At 37.5% G+C, this 26,423-nt stretch overlaps 2 protein-coding genes across 40 annotated transcripts in view; both read right to left on the minus strand.

Moving 5' to 3' along the window:
• Positions 1-3,417: 3,417 nt before the first annotated feature.
• Positions 3,418-12,908, minus strand: ccdc6 (coiled-coil domain containing 6). The gene is made up of 9 exons (XM_004077067.4): positions 12,618-12,908; positions 11,419-11,568; positions 10,082-10,210; positions 9,565-9,668; positions 7,870-8,030; positions 6,948-7,104; positions 5,655-5,755; positions 4,739-4,860; positions 3,418-4,621 (listed from the first exon to the last, which is right to left on the minus strand). Exons 1-9 carry the CDS (start codon positions 12,870-12,872, stop codon positions 4,421-4,423), a joined length of 1,380 nt encoding a protein of 459 aa, XP_004077115.1. The 5' UTR covers positions 12,873-12,908; the 3' UTR covers positions 3,418-4,420.
• Positions 12,909-14,589: 1,681 nt separating this feature from the next.
• LOC101165834 (ankyrin-3) overlaps positions 14,590-26,423 on the minus strand; it is a 113,422-nt gene continuing 101,588 nt past the window's right edge. For 31 of the 39 annotated variants that reach the window (XM_023963649.1, XM_023963665.1, XM_023963646.1 and 28 more), the window contains 10 exons: positions 25,411-25,485; positions 24,896-25,027; positions 24,618-24,761; positions 20,993-22,406; positions 20,748-20,910; positions 20,468-20,545; positions 20,033-20,116; positions 19,819-19,932; positions 18,379-18,470; positions 14,590-16,532 (listed from right to left, as the gene is read on the minus strand). In XM_023963649.1, the coding sequence (XP_023819417.1) occupies positions 18,402-18,470; positions 19,819-19,932; positions 20,033-20,116; positions 20,468-20,545; positions 20,748-20,910; positions 20,993-22,406; positions 24,618-24,761; positions 24,896-25,027; positions 25,411-25,485 (2,273 nt within the window). In that variant the 3' untranslated portion in view covers positions 14,590-16,532; positions 18,379-18,401. The other 8 variants (XM_023963653.1, XM_023963678.1, XM_023963673.1 and 5 more) reach the window with 7 other exon arrangements.

The raw sequence follows: 26,423 nt of genomic DNA on the forward strand, positions 1-26,423 counted from the left end.
AAGTTGCTTTGATTTAGTTATTATGTCTGCTGTTTAAATTTGTGCATGTCTAAGGACATTAAATAGTATCTTTATAATAAAGGACATATCCAAAAGAATGAAAAAGAAACATGAAAAATGTACCTTACAATGAGATTAAGGGGGGGGGGGGGAAGCCTCACTCAGAGTTTATTTGAGGAATTACGTTTTGGATTAAAATATAACATGAACCAGATGAACTTATATTAAGATGATAGAACAAGTGTTAACCTATAAATAATTATATAATTTTAAACTAAGAGTGTCCAAACATTTTTTCAAAGAGGGCCAGATTTGGTGGGATAAAAATGTGTGAGAGAGAACCAATTGGCCTGGTTCTTTGAACCCGTTTACAGTAATATAATTAAATGCAAATGAACTATTTTATGAAAATTCTACATATTGCAATGGGATATTTATTGTTTCTTCAAATTGAATAGAGATACCTGAATATCTAAATATAATTTTACCCAAATTACAGTGAATTTTGTATTTGAAGACCAAAAAAAAAGAAAGAAAAAACTTTTGCCAACATTCAATCTGCATTTAAATGTTATTCATTTTAAAATGCTCACTGTAAACTTCTAAATATAGATGATATGAACAGGAAAATAACACAAGTATCAAAACACTGGTTCAGAACAGTGACACTATTTTTTTTGGTGTTGTTTTTAGTCCAAATTTTAAAAATGAGCCAGAATTTCTTACAGAAAGATAGTATGACAGTGTTGCCACAGGTTTACAGAAGCTTATGCCTGAATTTAGCTATATTTAAGAAATAGTACACACTCAAGAATTTTCAGAAAGTACCGGGGGCAGCATATTATTGATTTTATGACAGGAACTAGCAGGCCGGTAAAAATTTGAATGCGGGTGTTATTTGGCCCACGGGCCAGACTTTGGACATGCATGCATTGAGTTAATGAGCAGCACGGATGTGTTTTAATGCAGCAGTTTATACATTTCCAAGGATACTGGGTATAATTTGAGTCAGAAATTCAAAAGATATAAAACCGAACCCATCTCTAAAGCATTACTTTGGATGCAACAAGCAAAACGTAAAATCAAGGTTGAAACAACTTTTGCTTTTCGTAAGAAATTTTTTTTTCCTCTTGAAATCAGTGCAGTCAATGAAAACCAAAACCAGGAAGCAAACGTTGAGCTAATACAGACTTTCAGGAAGCCCTGATCACCACGTCCACTGTAATCAGGTCATCGTCTCTTAAATGTGATATCTTTTCCAAACCATAAAGGTCAAACGAGGTCTTTTTTTTAGTGTTTATTAGGTCTATACCATACATTTTATTTAAACATCTTTTAACTCCCTTTACTTTAGAGCCAATTCTACGTATTGTGAAAGAATTTCAGGTGTCTTCTTCTTGGCATTTTGTACATTGCAATGCAGAAGTGAAATGGCTATAACTTGCAGAAAGTGTAAATTATTGAATCAATAAAGGCATGAGAATCCATAACAAAGGAAGTGGTGCATCTTCTTTTGGATTTTTAAATTTAAAAAAGCAACCAAATTTATTTGAAGTCAAACCATGCATAAGTAACCAAACAGAGAGCATCTACTTTCAGTCTAAAAAGATTCGAGTTTTAATCTGAGTTCGATAAAATAAATAAAATGGTGTTACGTATTTCATTAATGTTGTTGCTTACAGACAATGTGACTGAAAATGTTCCTGAACTGTGTGTACTTTCTGTTGTTAAACACACATTTTGTCCTATTTAAACAAAGTTTTCCAGTAAAAACAAAAAAATAAAAGAAACTTTTTACTTTTATAGAACTGTAAAATAATTTCACAGACCATGTTTTACTGCTCAGCTGCTTATAAAAAAAATCCCTGTGATGATTTGCTTGCTTGTACACAAGTGTGATGTGCCGTGTTGTTATCTTTTCCTTTGAATATTTGAGAATGGATAAAGAAGCATCAAAATAACATATATTGCTCTGAAGCCCATCAGGAGATTTTCTGGTAAACATTCATACAAGCAGGACTTCATGAAGCATTTTTTTTTCTGCTCTTTCATGCTGAAACAAAAAAAAAGGACCATCAAGTTCTGATTGTGCAGGTGTCCTCTCATTCCCAGCAGTTGGACGTGAGCTGGGCTGATGTTTTTTGAAAATGCCTCTTTTACGTCCAGTACTTTTCTGATACCTGAGAAGCGGCTGCCCGCTGTTCTCTTCTGTAAGACTTGTCGGGTATAACCACACGCAGCCACCCTGCAGTCTGGGTAAATCTCTCCTGGTCTGACGGACTACTTTTACAACACAACAGAGATGAAAGGTCATATTAGCACCCTGCAGCGCCATGCTGAGCTGCCAATCTAGATTCCTGTTTGGATTAGATCAAGTTGCTGAGAGAACACCCCAAGGATCTACGTTGTACCTGAAATCTGGGCAGAGCTTTGTAAAAAAGACATTTATATCACACCAAGGATCTAAAGCATGTTTCATCTGTCGTAAGTTTAACCTGACCCTATGACTGAATGAGCTGGTTACCTGTGGTCAGTATAATGTGCCATGCAGGCAATCATGCCTGTCCTCTTCTCCTCTCATCCACTGTTATTGCACTCACATTACAAAGGTTTACCATGTTTAATGACCCTGGAATGATTGATTTAAGGAAACCGCTCCTCTTGTTTTCCACCAGCTAGAACCGGTTAAAGCCAGGTAGACTCAAAGAGACAATAAATGCCAGCAAAAAAAATAAAATAAATTGTCTCTTGGAACCTTTGTTTTTAAGGTTATATAAGACTCCAAGAATGTGGGGAAACATAATTCACAAAAAAAAAAAAACATTTTTAGAAAATGTGCTTGGTATAAAACACAAAAAATTATTCTGAAAACACTTTCTGCGACAACAGAGTAAGTTGTTTGAAAATTTTAAATAACTATTAAAATATAAAGACAAAACAGAACAATTTGTTTAAGCAATGTGCTTTTTGTAAGTCTGTGGTAAAAAATCCTGTCTTCTTTTTGGACATCAAAGACATTATTCTAGTGGACTAAAAACAGAGAAATATGCACTTTTTTGGCAAACGTTCTCAACAGCTCTTGGAGCAGAATAACTATGAAATTTCGAAATATGAAAAAGTAGAAAGCCAACCCCCCCCCCTAGATATATCTGGCTAAATGGAATGAGACATCTGTGAAAATAGTTGAAAGGAAATCTCCCCATATGTGTTCCTTCTTTTTTCTGGGGGGGGATTACCTTATTAACTCTGACGGTAAAGGTTTAATAAAAAGTTCAAGCCACATTGAAAGAACATGCAAGTAAGAATTTTGTTAAGAACACGTAAAATAAAAACAAAAAAAGAAATTAAGTCTCCAATTACAGAACATCTTTCAGGTGGCCGGCTTACGTCCATAAAACTGACAATTAGAAACGAGAGTCGTCATCTCAAGAGCTTTAATCATACATAGAAATTTAGTTCAACAGTACCATTCAATTAGAATGTTTTAGCAGTATGTATATTTAGTGTAGAGCATTATCTTTTTTTTTCTTATTCTGATGAAGAATATCCATTAGGATGATAGAAGCTTTCAGAAATACACCAGTTAAGATCAGAGAAGAGACTGAGTACATGACTAAGTTTCAACACCTTAGACTATATATTTCTTTTTGAAACAACCCAAACGACATTTATTTGTGGTTTATGGTTACCCTTCATTATAGATAAGGAGCAGCACACTCCTGAATGCATTCAGATATAAAATGACTGCTGACACATCCATTTGATCAATGCCCTCTAACAGAGAAACTCCAAGCAGTCTTTTTATGATGCTTAATGCTGATCAAATCAAAACTATGGAGCAATTGGGCTTTGAATTACTGATATTTGTTTTAAAAAAAAGGAGTGAACTGGAGTGGAGAGCATTACTGCTATTGAGTGTCATCTTAAAGGCAGAAAAACAACTGACCATCTATGAATTCGATTATTTCTCTATCGTACATCCCATTGATTCAATCTATGATTAAGACACCACCATGACACATACTGAATGTGCTGTTTGTGCTATTTCAGAAGCGCCACAACAACAATTCCGATCAGCTAGAGTCCAAAGCAAAAGTAAAAAATACAAAAAAAAAAAAAAAAAAAAAACAGAAATTAGAACGAAAATATTTGTCTACAAATCCCAGAAGCGATTATTTGTAAGTCCATCCATTCTTTAAGAGTAGTTAAGTAAAGCCACGTGGATTTGGCAGCTTACCATTACCAAAGGCTAAGATGCTGTATCGTTTCTTCTCCCTACTAACCCTTTCAAAGTAGTCTTTTGTAGACTTTAACTGTAAGAAACTTTACTTCCGGAGCTGGTAATGATGGAAGTTGCTGCAGTAGCATCGTGGCATTCAGTGGGCGCACTCATGCGCAAACACAGAGACTGTGTGTGGCATTAAGGCTGGGAGGGAGGCTGCTGTGGTGCTGCCGCATGCTGTGACATGGCTGCTGGGGAGGACATGGACTGGACCATGGGCTGGGCTGGTGGGAGGAGTGGAGGCTGAGCCTGTTGAGCCCCAGAGTGCGTGTTTGGAGAAGGCGGGGGTGTTGGACGTTTGAATTTGTCGGGGCTGGTGCTTCTTCTTGGGGAGGGCCTCTGTTTAAGGCAGAGAAAGAAAGACCACAATTGAGCAAAACTTAAGTAACATGGAAGCATTAAAAGAGCAAAAAAGAAATGATGTCTGCTTATTAAATTATAAGAGAGGTTACTTACTGCAACAGCATGGGAGGAACTTCCGTGAATGTGTAGGGCTGGGGTGTTATAGTGGGAAATGGCAGCTCTAGACAGTGTGGCGGGGGGAGTGAAACCAACTGTGTGAGTTCCATATGAGAGACCTGTAAGACGGTGAAATTAAACCAGTTTAGCAAAGAATAAAGTCTCACACAGTTCACACAAACAATGATAAAACTACTAAATTAACACAACTAAACTGAAGTTAGTCGTCCCAACCATTATGTTCAAAAAACTATCTGACTCGTTCCCCTTTGAAACCAAATAAAGGACAGATGTTCATGTTGGCTTAGAAGAGGACGACTATTTTTTTTTAACCAGCAGTTGCACTGATCGGAAAAAATGATCAATAACACAATCCAGGAAATTAGGCAGGCTAGATGATGACCTTAACGGGCTTCAAGTTTGGAATTAAGTGCAAATATTGCTAACTGATCTTAGCAGAGCAAATGAAAAAAAACAAAGTGTTTCTAGGTGAAAGTTTGACTCTTTAACCCTTTAAGACCAGCGTTAAAGGGTTAAATGAAACTAAGGGGATGACATTATTTCAAAATATACATTTTCACAGTATACCCTTTGTTGTGGAAATCTCGATGGAATATCTGAATCTTTCCAGGCATCAGTGATGCCATTAAATCTAGTAAAAGGAAATGTTTTTTTCTAAAATATTTGACATTGTAAATTTCAAGTATCTTGAGAGCTGATAAATAAAAAGCTCTAAAAATTTCTTTTGGGTTCCTTCCAAAATCTTGTGATGGGAAAAAAACCAACAACCGCACACTATGTTATGTTGTTATGGATGGAAATCTTCGCAATCAATGTTTGTTTGCACTTTTAAGACAGAGCAAACATATACAATAAAGTCAACTTTGAAACAAAGACAAAGTTTTGAACCTACCAGGTGATATGGGTCGGCTGGAGCTGGGGGAGGGGGTGTAAGGGATTGGACTGGACACCGTCCGTGCACGCAGACCCTGCGCAGACATTTCATTGAAGTACCTGAGAAGGGAAGGGAACCACAGGGAATTCTAAGGCAGGAGAAGGCAGTTGAGACAGGACAGCAAACATACTTTCACGTCTCAGGCACATAAACCCTGACCGGTGAAGCTTACAACAATGTAACTAATACAGGCTGGGGGGAACTATTACCTAATAGTATTTGTTGCTGGACTCCGGTGTCCCCTTCAGGAAACTGATACACTCTGGTCACCAATGTGATGTAACACAAGCTTTCTGTTCGTCGTGGTGGAAATGTCAGTGTTATAAATAATGTTCTCTTTTACTTTATTTGCATTTTTTTTCCCTTCCTCATCTTTCCTTCTCGTTTTTCTTAGAACCCCTGAAGGTTTTCTAAAACATCAAAAGGTGAGCCCCACCCTATGCTTGAAAGTTTCTAAATGTAGACTTTAGACATTTGAAGCCAAAGGTCTGGAAGGTATCGGATTACACACATTGTTTTGTAGTTTTCAAATGCTCAGCCTAACAAAAACAAAAAGCGGACGATTTTGTACAACTAAAGCCTTGTGTTACCACTGCTGTAAAACGGAAGATGCTGATGAAAAGGAGAAAGAATGACGAGCCACTAACCAAAACTTAAATCAAAGAAACCAAAGAAACTTTGTTAAGATTACAAAGCCAGCTTGATCACTTCAAGGAAAAAAAGCAAGAATTTTGGGACGGTTTCTATGGTAAATTCCTGCAAAACTCGATTGTGAGTTTCCCTGTGTTAAAACCAAAAAAACAAAGTTTGTTTATGTACGAAAGATAATTCCCAAGTTAATATTAACAAAAAGAAAAGATAAAGGTGTTCCTCTTGGCCTAAAAATATATGATCTTGTCTCCATTAAGTGTTCCTGCAAACGTTGGGAAAAATGGATTCAGACAGACATAAGTCTGAATACCGTGGGTCTAATTTAAGTGCAACAAGATATTGTTGCATTTAAAATAATAAGCTATGCTCAATACGTGCACCAGCATCTTTTGCTTTTTGCATATTAGGCAAATGTGTTCCATGAAATTTTCATTTCAACAAGTTGAAGCTCTGATTGATTAAAATAAACCACTGCAAACGGCCCATCTTTGACATTTGCTCAATTTAAACATCAACAATATCACAAGCAGAGGCTTTTTACATGTATTTATTATCTCAGCCTGCATTCTAATCTGTTTATTGACATGCTGCTCCATCTACCTTTCATCATCCATCTCCAAACTGGATTCACTTTCTGACAGCTGCCTGCACAGAGCCTCCCTGCGCTCCATTTCTCTTTGGAGTTTCCTCTGCAACCGGATGTTTTCCTCCCTCATTTGACGCTCTTCTTCGATGTACTGGGCGCGCTTTTCTGTGTCTGTTAGGGGAGACACGGGTGGAATTTTGTCAGCTGACACAACCATGAATCAGCATCAAAGGACAAAGATTTCACAACTTTTCTTCAGAAAATAAAAATATTAAATAAGAAAACAAGCAGTATATTTTACCAGAATACTTAACACTTATAGTTACCTTCTGTGGTCAACCGTAAAAGCAATTTCATCTGAACGCATTTTTTTAAAATTATATTCAAATTTAGAGGAAGTGGGTCAAAACCATCTCAACCAAATAGGTTGTGAGAAAAACTATAAACCCATTCTTAAGTTACTGGTCACTTATCAATGCATGGGTCAAAAACTGAATGCACATCTCCCTATAGTGGTGGAAAGGTATAATTACACTTTTACATAAAGCCATTTTAAAGTATGTTTTTATTTTATTTTCCAAAACCTAGGAATGTTTTTTTTATTGATTTTTATTTATATCGAATAACGTCTGTTTTAACATAAATTCCTTTTTTTCAGCTTTGACAATAATTTCAATTGTGAAGGTAAAATATATATATTTAATTGGATAGTAACTGAAGTAGTACATGTTTGGTTGCGTCAGGTTGAAAAACAAAATCCCAAAGCTGGCAAGAGTGTAAAAGCAAGACAACATTACTTTGTGTTTCTTCCATTTAAACTAAGACAGACTGGAATGAATTATCTTACATTGTTGTTCTCCAGTTCAACGTTTCCAATTGCATCCTTGGTTAGAATTTGTGGTCATGTGGGCCTTGGGTAATGGGTCAGACACTTACGCTGGAGCTCAGTGGTTCGCAGGCTTTTCTTAAGCCTCTCCACCTCATTCTTGAGGAAGCGGATATGCCGCATCATGTTCTCTGGTGAGTCTATTTCCATGGAAACGTCTCTCGGGGAAGGAGGAGCCGACACGGGCTGGTCCAACTTTTCCTGAAGGATTCTAATTTAGCAAAAAGCAAGCAAACACAAAATTACAGTTATGTTAAGAGCCTTACAATACAATGTCATTTGATAGCGTTTTGCATAAACATAAGCCTACTTAACTACAACAGATTTTTTTTATTTAACCAATTTTTTTTTTTACAATTATAGTCTATATTGGAGAAAATCCATCGGTTTTAAACATACAGAAAACAAACAGAATGTCCAAAAATTTGCAAAATGTTAAAACGCTTTCTATGCCTGTGAATAAATAACCAAAGGTAAGCAATATTCAAAGCAATAATTTTTTTTTATAAATTACTTTAAAAACTTAAAAAATGTAACTAGATATAAATAAGAAGCAAATCCTCAAATAAATATATTTGAAAACAATTGTTGATCTAAGATTTGTCAGAGACAGGTACTGTTTTTGTGGGCAAAGGGTATTTCTGAAGGTGAAGTACGGCCCCAGATTTAGGTCACTGTGGTGGGAAACTGAGAAAGGAAAGTGAAAGAAAAACCTTTTCCTGGAAAAAACACTGAGATTGAAAAGAAAAAAAGATTTGAATCTGAACTTGCACTGAAAAAGTAAACTGTTTAAACAGTTAATATTTATCAAGCTACCTATTTTTGTAACGTACATATACGTGCCAGACACAATAGTCACGCTAAAACATACATCACAATAAATAAACCCTGTTTACGTACATAGATGCCCCTAGTGGGCAAACAGGTGAAGTAACAGATGTTTTGAAGGTGTGTCCTCAAAGCAAATGGTAAAACAATGAAGAATTTGTAACTATTGTAACTGAAAGAAAAGACTTCTTCCACCAAAAACAAAAAAGATCTTTTGAAGTCCTAACACTACACAGAAGTCACTCTTATGAAAAAAAGAACAACAATTAAAAACACAGATCAAGCAGAAAACATTTAGAAACTATTAAAAAATGCAAAAAAAAAACCAAACAATCTAAAGTGATAAATGAAAAGTGAACTGAACTGCATGAAAGTTAACCAAGCGCTCATGCTTGAAGACAATTCCCTGAAACTTCAATATCTCCACAGATGATCACAAGAATACCTTAAAATGCTTACAGACAGCTATTGTTTTGTCAGGTGTTCAAAGGCGTGAAACTTCCTCTAGATAAGAATACTGGAGGTGCTAGAATATCCTCAAAGCAGCACTTCACACGTTCTTTCACATCATGAAGCGGTCTCATATAAACTGTATTTTTACAAAACAGGAGAGAAACAATTGAAAAAACACTGTGGAGCATTTTTAGGCAAATTTGGTAGTTTCTAGTGTGGTTATAATTTATATTTCGAGACAGCACCTTGAGTGTGAGCAGGATAATATTGTCTAATAGCTAGCCAGTTACAGGTCAATCATTGAATCATATTTAGTAAATTTGTTGATATTTTTAACCCTGCATGGCTTGATTGTGTTAATACAAGTCATTGATATTAGTGTGCGCTGCATGTGTGAGTTCCTGGACCTTCTGCTTAAACTATTGCTTGAGAAATCAGGCTTGTAGTATGATTGAAAACAATACCTTTTCTCCGCCTCCAGTTTGTCCATTCGCTTCCACAGTCTGTTGACCAAAGCTTCTTGTTCTTGCTCCAACGTGTTCTCAAGGTCGATCTTTTCTCGCCTCAACTGTATCACACAAGTGTTATGTGAAGAGTCAGAAAATTCTTCATGCTGCAAAGCATTCACAACATTTCACGCAAACATCCTGTTCAAGTTCAAGGTCTTTGTCCAAGGCAAGCTTCAAAGACGAGCTGGGGTGGGGAGTCTCTAAAGTAAATCTTACATTTGGTTTCTCAGAGACAGAAACATATTTTTAAGCAAATATGCATGTTGATTTAATCTTGCTTTCAAGAGAAAATGCACAAAATAGTATGAAACATTTGCGATAGTGGCTGGAAAACACAGATCCATGTGATAAAGGAAGAGAAAGGAAGGTCGAATCCAGCGACAAATTACAACATCGTTTGGTAAGAATTTAGGAATGCATATTTTACTACACAACTAAGCTTACTAAAACATTTGCTAAAAGTTAGGTATACCTGTTCTAGGGTGAGCTGCTTTGAAATGGTTTCATTCTCCATTTTCTTGATCTTTTTCATGAGCTTGTTAACCTGGAACTCTTGCTCTTGCTCAAGGTGCTGCTCCAACTCTGCCTTCTCATGCTGGAGCTATGGAGGAAAAAGAAACAAGGGCAAAGAAATGAAAAGACGTGAGTGAAACAGACTAAACCAAGGACAGAAAAGACTAGCCAAGCAGACAGGGAGACATTTCATAGTTAGTCATGCTAAAACCATTTAAACCAGTTGTCAGATCACAGAATTTGGTTTTAATTTTCAAAATACTTTCAAAATGATGGAGAGAGAAAAAAAAAACATCCATTTGGACTAAAACATAGCAGTTTTTTGGAAGCTCAGTAAGGGTGTGGCAGAATGTAATTCAAAATAGGGCCTCTCTACAATGGATTATGCAAGTGATTAGTCATAATGCAGACGGCCATTTGAACTTGTGTAGGGAAAAGCTGCAGAGAAAATGTGGAAATGACAATTTTCATAATCCAACTAAGGGAAATGACAAAAAATATTTCAAATTTGTTTAATTGAACCCTTTATTTTGACAGAAACAAAACAAACGGTGGTCTTAGTCACAGCCTCAATGATAATTTAGATCAAATGACTCCCACCTCTCTATCCTTTCGTAACAAAACATGTACAGTTTCTCCTGCAGCTCCAGAAAAGGAACTGATAGATTTGTTGACTTCTAAAAAGACTCCAGCACACCATCTTTATTATAAGGTAGCATATTCAATTGGCTGAACAACAAATGTTTAACTACCACTTTTAAATATGTGACAAAGATTTTAAAGCTGTCTCTATTATTAGTTTAGTCAGAGAAATGTAAGCTCTATTAAATAAACTTTAAGAAACTCGCCGTTTTTAAGAGGCAACTAAAGGTAACAGTGTTGTATTTGAAATGTTTTACCACAATCAGTTGAACCCACTGATGATTCAGTAATAATACAGCATTTTCAACAGAGGAAAACCATTATTGTCACATCACATCACAATAACTGGCCAATAATTTGGGTTCATATCATTGAAAAGTTGTCAAGTGGCACCAAGTCAAACAAATAAAATCATTATAGAGGTTAGACAAGGAAGTAAGTCGTTTTGTTCCTACTGCCAAATTTTCCCACTCGTGTATTTAAACATGTGAAACGAGGTGAGAGACTAAGGTTGAAGAGGATTTCCTATTTGGCATTTTTATTTTACACAACTCTGTTTTTTCTCCATAAAAAAAACAGTAGTAAATTAATAAAGATCAAATAAATCGGTTCTTGAATCTATTAAGCCATTAAAATTCTCACAAACAAACTCACTTGCATGAGTTTCCTTGACAGCTCATTGGTGAGAAATTCTTCCTCCTTCTCATAGTTGACTGCTAAGGTCTCCTTCTCCTTTTGGAGGGCCTGGATCTTCTTGAACAAAGTGTTGCTGATAAACTCTTCCTCCTGTTCCGCTCTTGCTTGCTGTGGGGAGGAAAGATATATAGGATCAGGAATTAAAGAAAGGACCTGGCGGACATGGCAAAGCAAAGCGGTTTTTATCTTGATTAAAACGTAAAAACGATCCCAGGAGAAATTGACAGATATACACCACTCACTCAGTCTGCTGCAGTGAAGTCTGCAAGCCAAATAGGGAGCTTAATTTGACCAGATGACTCAATAGATATTGCAGTATAAGCTGACTTGCAGCGCAGGAAGGAGTGACACATTAGGGCTGCAATGTGTAGGGCTTGGGGGAGCAGCTAGCATTTCAGTGTGATGATACGTTTGCCCTTGCCAGTCTCATTATTCATCCCCAATTCCTCTCATTCAAGGTTAACAAGAACTGACAACTTGAGATGTTTTTGAGGAAAATCTATTAATAAACAAGAATTCAAAATAGTTGGTGACAATTCAGCTACAAGAAAGTGAACAGTTTGAAGGTTTAATTTCCTCACACTCACAAACTTAGTTATTTGGCAGTCTGTTGAGCTCGTTAAGTTTGGTCTACATACTCTTCATCCATCCAACAGATCTGTTACACATTTATATGAAGCTGTGGCTCAGTGGCCAAGCATGCAGACACATGACGACGCGACAATTCATGCACATTTTTTGTAGCTGATTTATTAATTTTCATTCAGACACCTTTAATCTTCTTGCTAATGTATCAACGACGTTATCAAAGAGAAACCCTCCCAATCCAAATGACAAAAAGTAAATATTTTAAATTGTGTACCGATGAGTCCACGTTTAGTTTGGCATCGTTTTGATACAGTTTTGCTAACGTTAGCCAAAATTAGCTAAAGGAAAAAAACAAAGCAGCTTTGCTGGCTAATTTAGCAACAATGTTACAGTTAAAAAACAGCTAAACAGAGAAAAACATAAATTCAATTGCATTCAAATTAGAATTATTATATTGTTGTGATTTATTGGCAAATTACACAAAAACGAGCATTCCTTACTTGCTGACAAATGAACTGTACTTATAGCGTGGGATAGCATATAGCAGTTAGCTTGCTAACGTTACTCACAATGGTGACGCTAGCTTTGCGAAGGTCTCGGTTCTCCTCCTGCAGGGCTTTGCACTTCAGTTTAAACGTCTCCAGCTCAATTTTAAGAACTTTGTTCTCCTGCTGTAACGATGCAAGACGATTTGTCAGCTCTTCCAGACGAAACTGTGAAATGACTATGCTCGGTTTTGCAGAACTGGAGGCAGAGGATGACATCGGAGTGGCTGAACTGCTCCCCGCACCGTCAGTGTCGCTCTCGCTCGCGCTGTCCGCCATGGCTGTGCGACAGTGTGTGAAGCAGGGGAGGATGGACGACAGCAGTTGCAGATACTATGGCAAGCCAAAAGGGCCAAAATTTACAAGGAAGTATACCATTTACTGAGGTCCCTGACTGTTTATGACTGAAAAATATAAACAAAGATAGTAAACCCATATTTAAATTTTATTTTATATATAACCTGAAATCTTATTCCTTCCAACATACCTCGTCAGAGGTCGCCACAGTGAATCAGCTTTCACTGAGTCGCACATTTGGTTTGGCCGTGCTTTTTGCGCCCCCTTGTGGCTGCAGTGTTGATCAGGAGCATGAAAGGCCTTGCTTCCAAACTGGATCGAGCTCATCCCACCCCCTGGGAAACAAACCCTTGTTTCCTATGCACCACGCATACACACAGCCCACTGAGCCATCCAGCTGCTGTTTAACTTAATATTATGACATTTTTTATACTATAACATTATTGTATAAGTCTGTAAATGACAAATATTTAATACAAATATTAACCATTTAATTGTTAGCTATTCATAATATTCATAGTTTTTAAATGATAATACCATCTTACTTGTTTACATTTACTTGTTTTCATTTTATTACATTTTCTTTTCATGGTTACAAACTGCTATGGTAACGCAGAAATTTCCCACATGTGGGATCAATAAAATAATTCTAATTCTGATTCTGATAATTCCAGGCCGTTATTAACACTCATTAGAAAATGTTTTTGCTGTAGTCCTATTTGTTGGGTGCAGTGGAGAAGCTTGAACATTGTAACCCTTGTGCTATCTTAGATGACCCCACCCTTAATTTGACGTGTTCACCAGTGAGGTTCACAAATCATTGAAGAAAAAAGGTTCAGTGGACTGTCTAGTCGGTCTAGATGACCCAACTTCCAACGTTAAAGTGCCTAGGATAGCACAAAGGTTACGTGGGGAGGGAGGAAGAAGGGAAAAGACTTTAGAAGAGTGGGAAATGGGAACAGCAGAGTGGAAGGCCATTACAAATGAAACAATCAAAAATACACGTCAAACAGTTTTAATATTGTTAATAATATTCAAACAGCAGTTCTTTTACCTGAGATACCATTTATAATGCTCAAAGAAGCATGTATTGATGGTTTCTTAATCTTTGTCAATACTGATGCTAATGTTGACTCAGAAATTATGTCAGACGTGGGAGGGAAAGTTTTTTACAGGGGAGGCAGCTGCCCCCCTTGCTCCCCTGTAGCTCCGCCTCTGGTTGCGTGACTAAAAACACTTTTCCTCCAGTCTACGTTTTCATAATTTTTCTTGTACAAATTTCTTATTTTACAAACCCCACAATACTAATCTATAGATGATGCAAGTAAACACGATATAGCAATGTATATCGTTCAATTTATAACCTAATTCATGTCTTAAAGGTTATGCTGTCATCTCATGCAGGCTGGATGACTGTTAAATAATATTGCAGCTCATTCAGAAGGCTTGTGCTTTAGTTTTAACCAGAAATACCCTCCTAATAAGGTTGTGTATTGCACCAAAACAGAAGGTAAGAGTTTCAATGAACTATGGAATACTATACCGTTAAACTGGTTCTCTGCTCATGGCTGAAAGTTATGTTTTGACAAAAAAAATTGAAATTTTTACTCAGAAATGAACTGTTGTTTAAAGTTCCTGTCATTTTTACCATTAATGGTTCTTTGACACAAAGAAAAAAAAAAATCAAAAACACACATACTGCAAAATCAATGCATTTTTATTAAGTTTTTGTTTTTTTTGAAAGACGTCCCAAACATTGGTGATGGCATCTTTGCTGCTATAGTCTCTAAAATTGAATAACCAAAGTGCTAGAATAGTTACATTTCAATGGCTTCACTCTGTTAGTAAGAATTGTACATCAAAAAGTCTGCTCAGGTGAAAACACATATCAAACAAAGTTGACAGTTTCATTGATCGTTCAACCATATTAAAGGATAATCTAACCCCTGATTGATGTAGTTGTGTAAGAGGGTGTAGTTTAGCACCCTATGTGGCTTCCTTAACACCCCCTTAAAAAAGTGATTAAGTTTCCATGCCCACAGCATTAGCATCAGCATATACTGAGGCATCAAATCAGTAGAACACCACACATGAACTACATGGCATCTAATGAAAATTAATACAAAGATAATCCCTAGAGTAAAGTAACTTTTTTTTTTCCAGTGAACTAGTGAAAACAGTTCTATTAGACACTGCATATACACTCTCAAGTCTAAAGAGATCACACAGTTTCAGAGTAAATCACAATTTATTCGATGCTTAAATTATCGTTTTTGACCATCCAGTGTTTTGTCATACATTATGCTATTTAGAGCTACAATCAAATAATAGCCTTGTGTCCTTAATGTGAATAGCTTTTAAATCAAGGAAATACTTCACCAAAAATTCAAAGTGAAATGCCCCAGTTTTCCTTTATCACCACTGCAGCCGTTGGAAAAAAAAAACAAATGACACACTGCTAAAATGATAACAGATAGTCTAATGGGGAACAGAGACTCCTACATCTTACAGCCAATACACACAGTACATTTATAATTTTACAGCGAACCAGCTGAATAGCATTTACATTCAGATCGCCTCTCCCTTGTAGAAGAAGCTGCCCTCCAGTTTTACACAGAAGACGAGACACCACAACCTTAAAGAAGCTTTTCACACCTTTTTCCCCCTCACCCACAGAATGAGAAATGCTCTAATATCCTGGTTTTAATTCAAATTATAAAACTGATGAAAAACATGTGGGCTAAATGTGTACAAAGATAAAGGGTTTAATTTGTTCTTTGAATATAGTGTTTCCCCCAAAACTGTACTTAAAATAATGTGAACAGCATGCATAAAAAAATTTGAGAACTCTGAAAGGCTGCTTTTTTTTTTTTTGCAGAATTACCGGTAGATCAATTCCCACTCTAGGAATTTTTATTTTATTTTTCGTTTTTTAGGAAATGTCCTTGTTTAAAATCAAACCAGCTTCATCAAGTACAAACATTATACCAGCTCAAATATTTCATTATATAAGAACCTGTGAAGTTATAGTCAAATCTGTGAAAGTGGAACAGTTTACTGGTAATTTACCCCCTTTTTTTTCAAAAGTTATTCCCACTCATTTTCTTTATACAGAAAAAAAGCTTTTGTGTTAGTTTAAGTTTTAAAATAGAAGGAAAAATATACCAAAACAATTTACATCCTGACAATAATGGGCTCAAGAAAAAAATATAAGGCGAGTGTTGAAGTTGTTTCAAAAGTGTCATTTTTTTTGTCATTACCGCCTTGACCTCACTCTTTTTGTGGACTGAGCTCTTGTGCCATCTTTGGTCACAGTTAAAACTGTATGGAGTCTTTGTTGCAACACGCACTGCTCCTCTAAAGGTTCTTACACCACCAGTGGCCTGATGGTCCGTGCTGTTATGGACAAAACAGGGAGCAGTTTCGCTTGTTTTACTGGTCCAGCACTGTCGGAGAGGGAGAAGCTCACCTCCCAGCTTGACTGGGAGGTGAGGTTTTTATGCTGAAGCCAAAAAGTCTGACCCTCTCTTTGAGTTTGAAGTAGAAAGCTGCAGACTGGACCTTTGCCTCGAGTCGACACTGAAACTCTTCAGCCCTTTGAGCATTTGTTCCCAGGAAGCATCTAACTTGGTTTCTGTAAACCTGTAACACACACAAAGAGAAACATCATCTTGATCATTACATAATGTAAAGTAACTCTAGAACCTAGGGGGCACTGGGTTGTTATGGTGACCTTGGTTACCATAGAAACCCAACCAGGTTTCTCAGCGGTGTAAGTTTATATAAAAAAAAAAAACACAATCGGATCTCTACAGATGGAAAGATTGATAGCAAAGATGATGGTAAGCAGGGATTACCAGTGTGACCGGGGCGGGGGATAGACACTCTTTTTGGAGATCGAGTACTATTGTGAGTTAGGGAACTAGTGGACCAAAAAAAATAAATAAATGGGATGAATGGTCTCAGTGTGGAATTTTGTGCTGAGGTTTGTATCCTGCCTCACAGCCCAGGTCTCTTTGTTTTGTTTTCTTTCATAAGGATTGATTGAGGAGATACTAATCTAATTTTTTAATATTGTGCAAGTTTTTTTTAAACTTTTTTGATTCAATTTCTACATTGAACATTGTCCTAGATTGAAAGAACAATAAACAAATGAGCGATAATCTCAATAGCAAATAAATAGGAAAGCTAGTTTCTGGAATCAGCGCAGACGGTTCAAGAAAGACAATTTTCAAAATATTCTGCCATATAAACACCAGCTTGCATCAAAAAGGTTGAAGAGATTCACTTCTTAACTCTTGTTCCTGCAGATTGAAAACGGAAAAAAGTCCTGTTCCTGATTTTTTTGTACCGTGTCAACTGACTGACAGATGCACAGAAAAACATAGCATTTCTTTTTCCACAGATAAGGGATAATGGCTGACAAAGTGTGTATTTGCGTCGCACAGTTGCTTATGCAAAGTGCGTTAATTTCTGATAATGAACAATTCAAAGGCCATTATCCCGGTTTTATACCATGGTCCAGGTGGATACTCGATTCTGATTGGCTGCATCAAATAATCCGCTTTTTGTGAAATAAGCGATCTAAACCGAACAAATAACAAGAATAAAGTACTAAAAACTGACTGAATATTTATTTCTTTTAAAAGTGATCATGGCATAATTTGGTCATGATAAACACATAATAATTTTTAGTTTATCCTGGAGTTTTGCTGTCCGTCATCTGTGACAAGACAGCAAAGCCCAGTATAAATAATGTGATAGTTTGTCTTCAAGAAAGAATCCTGCATCATTCCACACATAATTCATCCAACATGCAATTTGAACCAAAACCAAGAAAAAACCCCACAGATGTCTGAAAAGGCAACCTTTCTCAATATTTCCTTGCAAAAGTAATTTTGGGTTAAAATGCAAATTGTGGTAAAAAACAAATGAAACTTGATATGCTGATGTTACTTTATTTGCGGCTTGGCCATTTCTCAAACACATATTCACAAAATGTGGTGAACACATTTATACTACGATGTTATACACCTATCACAATAAATGGAATACATTTAAAATAAATTAATTGCAGATTTAACACTTTAAGGATTTCTAAAACCCTGAAGGGGGACCTGGAGTCAGTCTGTATGTCCCTCAGTGTTATTAGCCAGCCCCAACAGAAGAAACAAAAAAAACCCATTTAAATTCAAGTTATGCTATCTCTGTCCAGTTATGTAAAGTCATGGTTTGATTTGTATTTTACCAAGGACCCAAAAGTAAAATTTCTTACCTGCTTTGTTTAGTTTACTTTATGTTTTTTCTAGGTAAAAAGATAAAAAGTGACTAAACTACAGAACGTCTTCTGTTTTTAATTGAGCAATTAGTAATAAAAATGTGCATTTTATGTATATAAAGAATTTCAAAAGGAGTTCAAATCGTGTAACAAGAGGAGAGACTCACTGAAATGAAAAGCTGAAGAAACTGGACAAGTGAGGCTGTTTACCTGATAGACGTTAACCCTCCTTATCAATGATGCTTTTTATCTCCTGATCTTCTGTCATCTTTTCGCCTGCTTTTCCTTGATTCTCCTCCATGCTAAAAAAAAAAAAAAAAGACACAGACACAAAAACATAGCTCAACAATGGTTTGAAAGAACACATTCATAAAATAAGGTGAAACTTGTCAGAGGCCTGAAATAACAGAAAAAAGTGAAAAGCAAAAGTTAATTCATCATAGCACTTTTCATAGTACAGTTAGTCAACTGAAGCATCTGTCAAAGATTTATGACAGAAAGACATTTAGTAGCCACACCATCAAACATCCTAAAAAGAAAAAAAAGATTAGATATAAACAAAAGAGCAAGACAGCATTTTCACAGCACACAATAATAGTTGTTTTTACGATTGGTTAATTTTAAGAAAAGGAAATGAAACCACACCCTCTTGAATCCGTTACTGCCAGTGTTCGATTAGGATGCAGATGCCACACGAACCTCAAACACAACATGCAATATGCCCCTGAAAGTTTTTTTGTTGTTTAGTTTAGAAAGATTTTACTTTAATTTTGATGGGCTACAAAAAAACTAAATCCAACTATTTTTATTTTGTAATTTAAAGCTGGATACAAAATGTAACAAGGAGTAACTAACTCTGAGACCCTGTAGTTGAAAAAAATATTTAAATTAAATTAATTTACTTTTCTCTTGTGTTTGGTAGTTTTATTAAGACCAAACCTACTGCTGTTAGTATGACATACCACAAATGTAGTACTTTGGGTTTCAAACACACATAGTTGCAAATTCTATTTCAACTTTAACCTATTTTCCTTGTGCAGTATGGTTATGAAATTAATTTTTTGAGTTAATGCCAAAATACTTTAGAACAAAAGCTATCTAAATTAAATCAAATTTTAGATTTATTGGGAATATTTTTGTATTTCTTTGTATTAGAGGTCACATTATAGTTGGTGACAGTTGTTAAGGAGAAGATTTCAAATTGGGACTTCATGTCATAAACGTTGCTGACCCTGGTGTAAACAAAGGGTTGACAGGAACTCAGGGCAGGCTTACCCTGCGCCAAAAGTCCCATCCACAAGTCAAATTTCTGATGAACTATTGCTGCTCTGCAGAAACCATGCCCTTGATTTAGGCTAAAACAACATAATCATAATTAAAAGACCACTGGGAATGCTTTTAAAATAGATGAAAAGATGATTGGAGTGAGACTTAAAAGCATTGCAGCTTTAAATTGAAATGGTAGTGTAGCTAAAAGCTTCCCCAAATTCCAGATTCATGACGAGTGATGTTGTATCATGATCTTCTGTTCCTTTGCCTTCAAGGAAGGTAGAAAAGCGCTATACAAGTATACGCCATTTACCATTTTAACATTTTGTTCAAAGCAGACTTTGGAGGAGGAACACAGTTAAAACAAATCTTCATGCCAACCTCTGAACCATATTCTTGCTGAATGGAACTGAGCGAAGCTGCACTGTTCCACCTGCTACTTCCCTGGCTTTCTGGTGTGGGAGTTGACACCCGGCGAATGACCGTCCTGATCACCTGCCCATGTTGAAAGAATGATGACAAAATGGGTGAAGGTGTGCTCAAGAAATACCTAGCTTAATAGGACGCTTCTCAGGAGGATAAATTAATACATTACTTTTCTACTGACGAGGTTGCCATCTTGGTCCATGTAGTGTTCCTCTGTGATCGACTCGCCTGGAACATCTTTTGCTTCTTCTCCCTGCAAGTGTTTAATGGTTAACACAAGGCATCACCATTGATTGCCTTGAAGCATGGCAGGAAACAAAAACAAAAAGAAGGAAACACACCCTTCACCAACACCTAAGGAAGGAAGAAACCTCAAAAGAGAAGAATGCCCATCTCATGAGGAGACCAGGTTAGTCTTTAAACAAGAACTGCAATAGGGTCAGTAGCACATGTAAACACTTGTTTGGGCATGTGTCCACACAAGCTTAAAAAGAGAAAAAAGCATTTAAGCAGAACTATAAGAGCACACAACAGACTCAGGAGAACTACGGAAACCAAACCAAACCAAGACCTAAACGGCCCCTGCTCCAGGATTTCAGGGTACCTTCAAAATGAGTCGGCGTCGGAAGACTCTAGTTGTTACGGTCTGCTCTTCCTCTGAGCCAGAATCTACACTAACCAGCTGTGAAGGCAAGTATCATACAGTCATTATGTAAAAGGCAAACTTTTTTAAAGACATTTAGGTTGCTTGGATGGCCTGTAACTCCAGCACTGGCTCAGTTAGAGAAAGGAAATTACAAAATCGAGCAAAGTAGAATTCATAAAACCAATAACCGTAGCTATTGTTAAAATTCCCTTTAGAGATTAATTGGATATCACATTACCTGGGCTTTTTTCTCAGAGACCGGTGCTCCATCTTCTTTCTTGGCATTTGATGATTCAGATGAGGCGTCCTGACGGGAGAGCTTTGAGTTATCTCCATTTTGTTGGGACCTCCCAGACTCCCCCCTCGATGAGGAAGTGATGGAGTCACTAGAGTTCTCTTGGCTGTAAGGAAACATTAATTTAGTTGCATTTCATATGTTTAATAAAGTTAGTGCTCTGTATTTTGTAGGGGTTTCATTCCTACCTTTCTCGTCTGTTAAGCAGGTCTGAGCTGACGCTGCGGCCCGGTGTTGGTGGTTCCACATTGACGCTGGATGAATCACTGTGCCAACCTGAAAGTGAAGACACGTTCTTTTCTTCCTGTTCATGACCGCCTTGATCCCTGAATTCAGTCGCCTCCTTGTCCTCGTCCTTCCCCTCTGAGCCTTCTTGGTTTTGTGCTCCCCCAAGCATAGATCCAAATGTTTCATCTGTCAATTCTTTGCATTTGTTCTCCTCTTCTTCCTCACTGGATCCTAACTCATTGTGTCGAAGGTGCTGCAATGCTTCAACCCAGGCCTGAGGAGAGAGGTCAGCAACAGCCTGGTCCTTGACTTTCAAATCTCCTTTTGGTGCAACATGAGCGACTTTTTCCTTCATTTTTCCATCTGTTCCATCCCACTTTTGAAAGCTTTCTCTACAGTCTTCGTCAGCTTTTTCAACCCCAGGTGATTGACCTTCTAAGATGGTCGTAACTTCGCTTTTCTCCACTTCATGCCCAGTAACTATCAGACTATGTCTTTTTTTTGATGAGCTGCTAAAATCTTGAACTTCCTCTTCCTCAGTTGCAGTGGTCTTACTGATATTTTTATCAACTCCCTGCTCACGGACAACATCCATCTCTGGCTCTGCACATCCAATCTTCTGTTCAACCAAAATGACACCTTCCTCAACCATCTTAGACCTATCTTTTGTTATGATCTCACACTTTCTTTCCACATTTTTAATCAAGTCCTGCTCTACCCACTTCTCCACTAATCTATGCCTTTCTGTCAACTCTGCTGCAACCATTTCACCAACTTTCTCAATTTCTTCACGTAATCTAAATTGACTTCCTTTAAGACCCACTTTTTCTTCGAGTCCATGGAGAGCATCCATCTGCCCACATCCAAATCTCACTGCTCTGTCTGGCGGTGATGGCGTTATGGATGACACTGACGACAGTGAAGGGGAAGATGTGGAGTAGGCCATGTCAACATCTAATTCACATCTTGCTGGAAAAGAAGGCGAACATGGCTTGTAATTGGGTTCCAGTTCTCGATAGGTTTTGTCCTCCTCTTCGCTCATAAGCAGCTGGTCGTTCAGAGCGATGTGGGGTTTTCTGACCTTAGAAGGAAGAGGATCAGGGAGTTCAAAGGCAAGGACAGAAATGGCGAGCTCACAGGGTCTGGGGGGGCTTTTAGGGGGACTTTCTGGCTCTTTGCTTTCAGGCTCTAGGTCTGGACACCAGGGTGGGGGCTGATTCAGCTTGTCCTCATGGAAAGGAGAGTCTGGTTTTGAGCAATGGTGATGTTGGGAAAGGGAAGGGTTGGGGGTGATGGGGAGTTCAGACTCCAGGAAGGAGGGGCTGGAAAGCAGCGCTGCTGGGGACTGCAGCTCCGCTAGAATGTTCTGATAATCTGCAGGTGACAGGATGACAAATGTACAGACATACACACAACGAAGCATGCCACAAAAGAATAAAACACACCGAAAAACCCACAAACCCTATAACAAACAGCACATGACATGGAAATGACACAGAGGTGGAAGGGCAGTGCATGTATTCAAGCCACAACCAGGTAAGATCTGTATATCCTGAACAAGTGCAAAAATCCTGGCTATGGCGTAATAAATTACTGCATGTAGTATGTAAAATGCATTAAACTAACCTATTTATACACAATGTTTAATTTATTTTACATTTTCAAAATATATGCTAAAATTCACAGTAATGATTATAAACTTATATTTACATGTTTCTACTGTTTCCAGAAATTGTTGAGAAGCTGTGTGAGACAGGTGAGCATATACGGTTTTTGAAGTATTAGCACTGTATATGACGAGCTCTGTAAAATATATTTGCCAGGGTGTGGTATTTTATGCCCACATGATGCAGATGAGAGATGTGAGGAATAATAGTCAAAGGGGAGGAGGGTCTAAGTGAAGCAGGCAGCATGCTAAATGAACAGCTCCACTTTAGAGGGATCGGTGTGGGCTCGAGAGGGGGGCGGGCTGACTGCTGGAACGCGACAAACAGGACAGGGAGACAGCGAGCGGAGAGGGGGGGAAAGAGGACTGGGGCTAGAACAGCGAGATCCTGAAGGGGAAAGAGGAAGTATGATGGAGAGAGGGGAGACAGGCCGTGAGGAGGAGGAGGAAGGCGCGAGCTGAGCCACTAAAGAGTCTTTACTTGTAGAGGCTGAGCATGGGATCTGTGAAAAGGGAATGGTAGGATAATTTTTAGTATGGCTAGTTGAAACGGTGGTTGCTTTGGTGGGAGTAGTAGTATGACAGGAAAAGCCAGAGAATGACCCGGACATGGTTGGTGAAAGTGTGACTGGTTCCGCATGAGGAAAGGTTGGGGTGGCCATGGTGAAAGGAGGAGAGGCTGGTACAGATGTAGGAGAAGTTGGAAAAAAAGTTGGTGAAAAGGGTGAGGGTGAACAATGATTAGCTGAGGAGGGGAGAGGGGAGGTGATAAGGGGTATTGGAGATGACCCTCGAGCACTGAAGGGGAAAGCTGGGAATTGACGAGGGTCAGGAGAGAGACAGTGAAGGTTGAAGGATGGGGAAGCAGACGAACGGAGGTGAGACTGTGGAACATCAAACTGAGCTAAAGGGGCCAAGTCTTTAAAGGAAAGGGAAGACTCATAACTGGGAGAGCGGCGGGAGGATGAGGTACAGCCATTGGTGGAAGTAGGTGTGAGGGGAGTAGGGGGGGGGAGTTGGTGTTGGTGTTGCAAATATACTACTGGGTGACCGACTAATGAAGGGAGCCATATTGCTACTGGGAGTTAAAGGGATTATTACACAAACTATAAACAGAGGGTAAAGGCAGATCAGATAAAAGAAAAGAAGGGAAATGAAGAATGAAAATACATTGAGCAAGATAAGAAACATGCATGAAAAACAAAACAATGTGAATGATTGAGACAAAAGCACATGTGGATGACTCTTGATTAGTTAAGAGCTGTCATGTGCTGTTATCAGCAGGGGATAATGCTGTTTGATGGGTGATGTGCAGGACGAGGAAGAGGTGGAGGCAGTCTGTTTTCACAGGGGAAGAGACTCTCTCATCTATCCAAGGAAGGCTCAGAGGAACTGGAGGAGAACTAGGAAAGCTTAACTAAATCCACAGAGAAAAAGCAGATTCTATAAGGATGCACATTTTCTACTCATGTCAGATGTGACTGAAAAACATTTAAAGCAGTTCACAGCTTGCAGAATGCATGTAAAGAGAACTTTTAGCAGCAGAATTGCTAATTTGAAACTACTTTGTGCATACAAATTAAATAGTGTTAAGTTCAAAAACCCCAATTAAATAAAATAATTATATATATAAAATAATTATCTATATATATATATATATATCTATATATATATATATATATATATATATATATATATATCTATATATATATATATCTATATATATATATATATATATATATATATATATAATTATTTAGTGGTAAAAGATTAGAAATGATTTTATAAAAAAAATCAGATCCAGTTGTTCAAAACTCACATCTCACATTAAGTCTGCTTTAAGTCATGCAAGCACTACAACATCAACAAAAATGGTAGCAGGGAGAGGTAAGAGGTCAGCTAGAGAAGCTAAACTTTACCATCAGCCTGATCCCGGAAAACAGGGTTATCATCGGCAAAACATCTCGTGCCTGAAATGTTACCATAGTCAAATATTGGGCCCTCCAGTAAACTAACAATATCCATCCGATTGACTTTGGTCAGCACTACGGTTAAGGCATCCGCTGCAAAAAGAAAGCAAAGAAAGTATTCAAATCAGGAAATAAATAATTTTGCTGTGTTGAATATTTACTCAAAAAAAAAGACAAAGAGAGACCAAACTGGAAATTAGAATCTTTAGATTTATTAATAGACTTACTTGTGGCATTTTTCCCTTCCCGACTGACCCATTTCTTGAGTAACATGAAGCTCTGTGCTGTTAGAGAGTTAGGATTCTCAAGTCTTATGTGGTTGATCTCATCCACAGTAAAGTTCATCTCTCGAGCAAGTTCTATGAAATAAAAAGTAGCTTTTACAAATTGATGAAACCTTTTTCCCACTTGATAGTTGTTTGACTTATTTTGCATTGCATAGCATTAGTTAAAAATCATTACAAAACCTGGCATTTTTAAATACTTCCTTTTTTTATGTCATCCACTTTTTTTACTTTAATTTATCCAACTGCCACTGAAATTACGTACTTATCATTCAAGATTTCATTTTTTCAATAAATGTATTTACTTCACTATCCATCCTTAGCCTGGGATCATGTGACTAGGACAACCACATTTATTATCAGTGTCAGAGAGAACTAACAAATCAGAACTAACGACTCACAGGTTGGGAAACCAAATGAATGAGAAAATTAAAACAGCAATGTGCTGTGAATGTCACCTGTCCAGCTGAGTCCAAGGTGATCTGCAACAATAGCCATACGCAAATCTGTCCGCTCACAAGGACTTTGGGGGCCTAGGCAGAGAGAAGAGAATAATGGAATTAACACTGTTTCCTTTTTCCATCCCTTGTATTTTATTTTAAAGAAGATAAAAAGAAACAAATACATTTTCCATTTCTGGCCACTTTATTTATATGCTTTTTTTTTCTCTTAAAATGCAGAAAATGATTGCAAGTGTAATTCAGCATCTTAATCAGTTGATAAAAAATACTTTGTTTTTAAGATGCTCTTGCATGTTAAGAACAACAATAATTTAGTAATAGCATGATAAAGATGGCAAGAAAAGGACATTTCTTTACATGAGAAGCAATTATGGTCAACATGAATGTTCCAACAGAGTAAGTGGTGTGTCAAGACTGTGGTATGTATTTTCTAGGCAGGCAGTGACTGCATGAGAACTACAAAAATGTTACAAAAATTAACAACAGACTCAATATTTATATATATTTAGGGGTAAAAGTCTATGACAGAATCTATAATGTCAACATGCAGGGACACATTTAGGTGTTTGGAAAGTTTCTAGGACCGTTTTATGTAAAATTTGTAGAAATAATTGGCACAATAAGTCAGGAACCATGTTGAACAGGCTTCTGGACAGGGGAGTTGTCAAACAGGGCCCTGGTGGTGCCAGTGACACATCATTACTACAGACGGTACAGTACACATTACATCAATGGTAAAAACAAAATAAAATAAAACAAATGACAGCTACTGTTCTGAAGACAAAATGGAAACACGCCACAGGCATTCCAGTCAATTCAGCAGACAATCACGACAAAAGTCATGCAACTAAAAGTGAGCTCAAATATAGAAATATATTTTAAACATAGTGTGAAAGTTTTACAAACTAGGCTTGATCTCCGCGATGGGAGGCGTTCGAGACCCTGAGAGTCCCTGACTGCCCTCCTTCCCACCAGTCCGCCTACTCCTCCTGTTCCTCTCACTGCCGGAG

The sequence above is a fragment of the Oryzias latipes genome, chromosome 15 (assembly GCF_002234675.1).
Source record: "Oryzias latipes chromosome 15, ASM223467v1".
NCBI lineage: Eukaryota > Metazoa > Chordata > Actinopteri > Beloniformes > Adrianichthyidae > Oryzias > Oryzias latipes.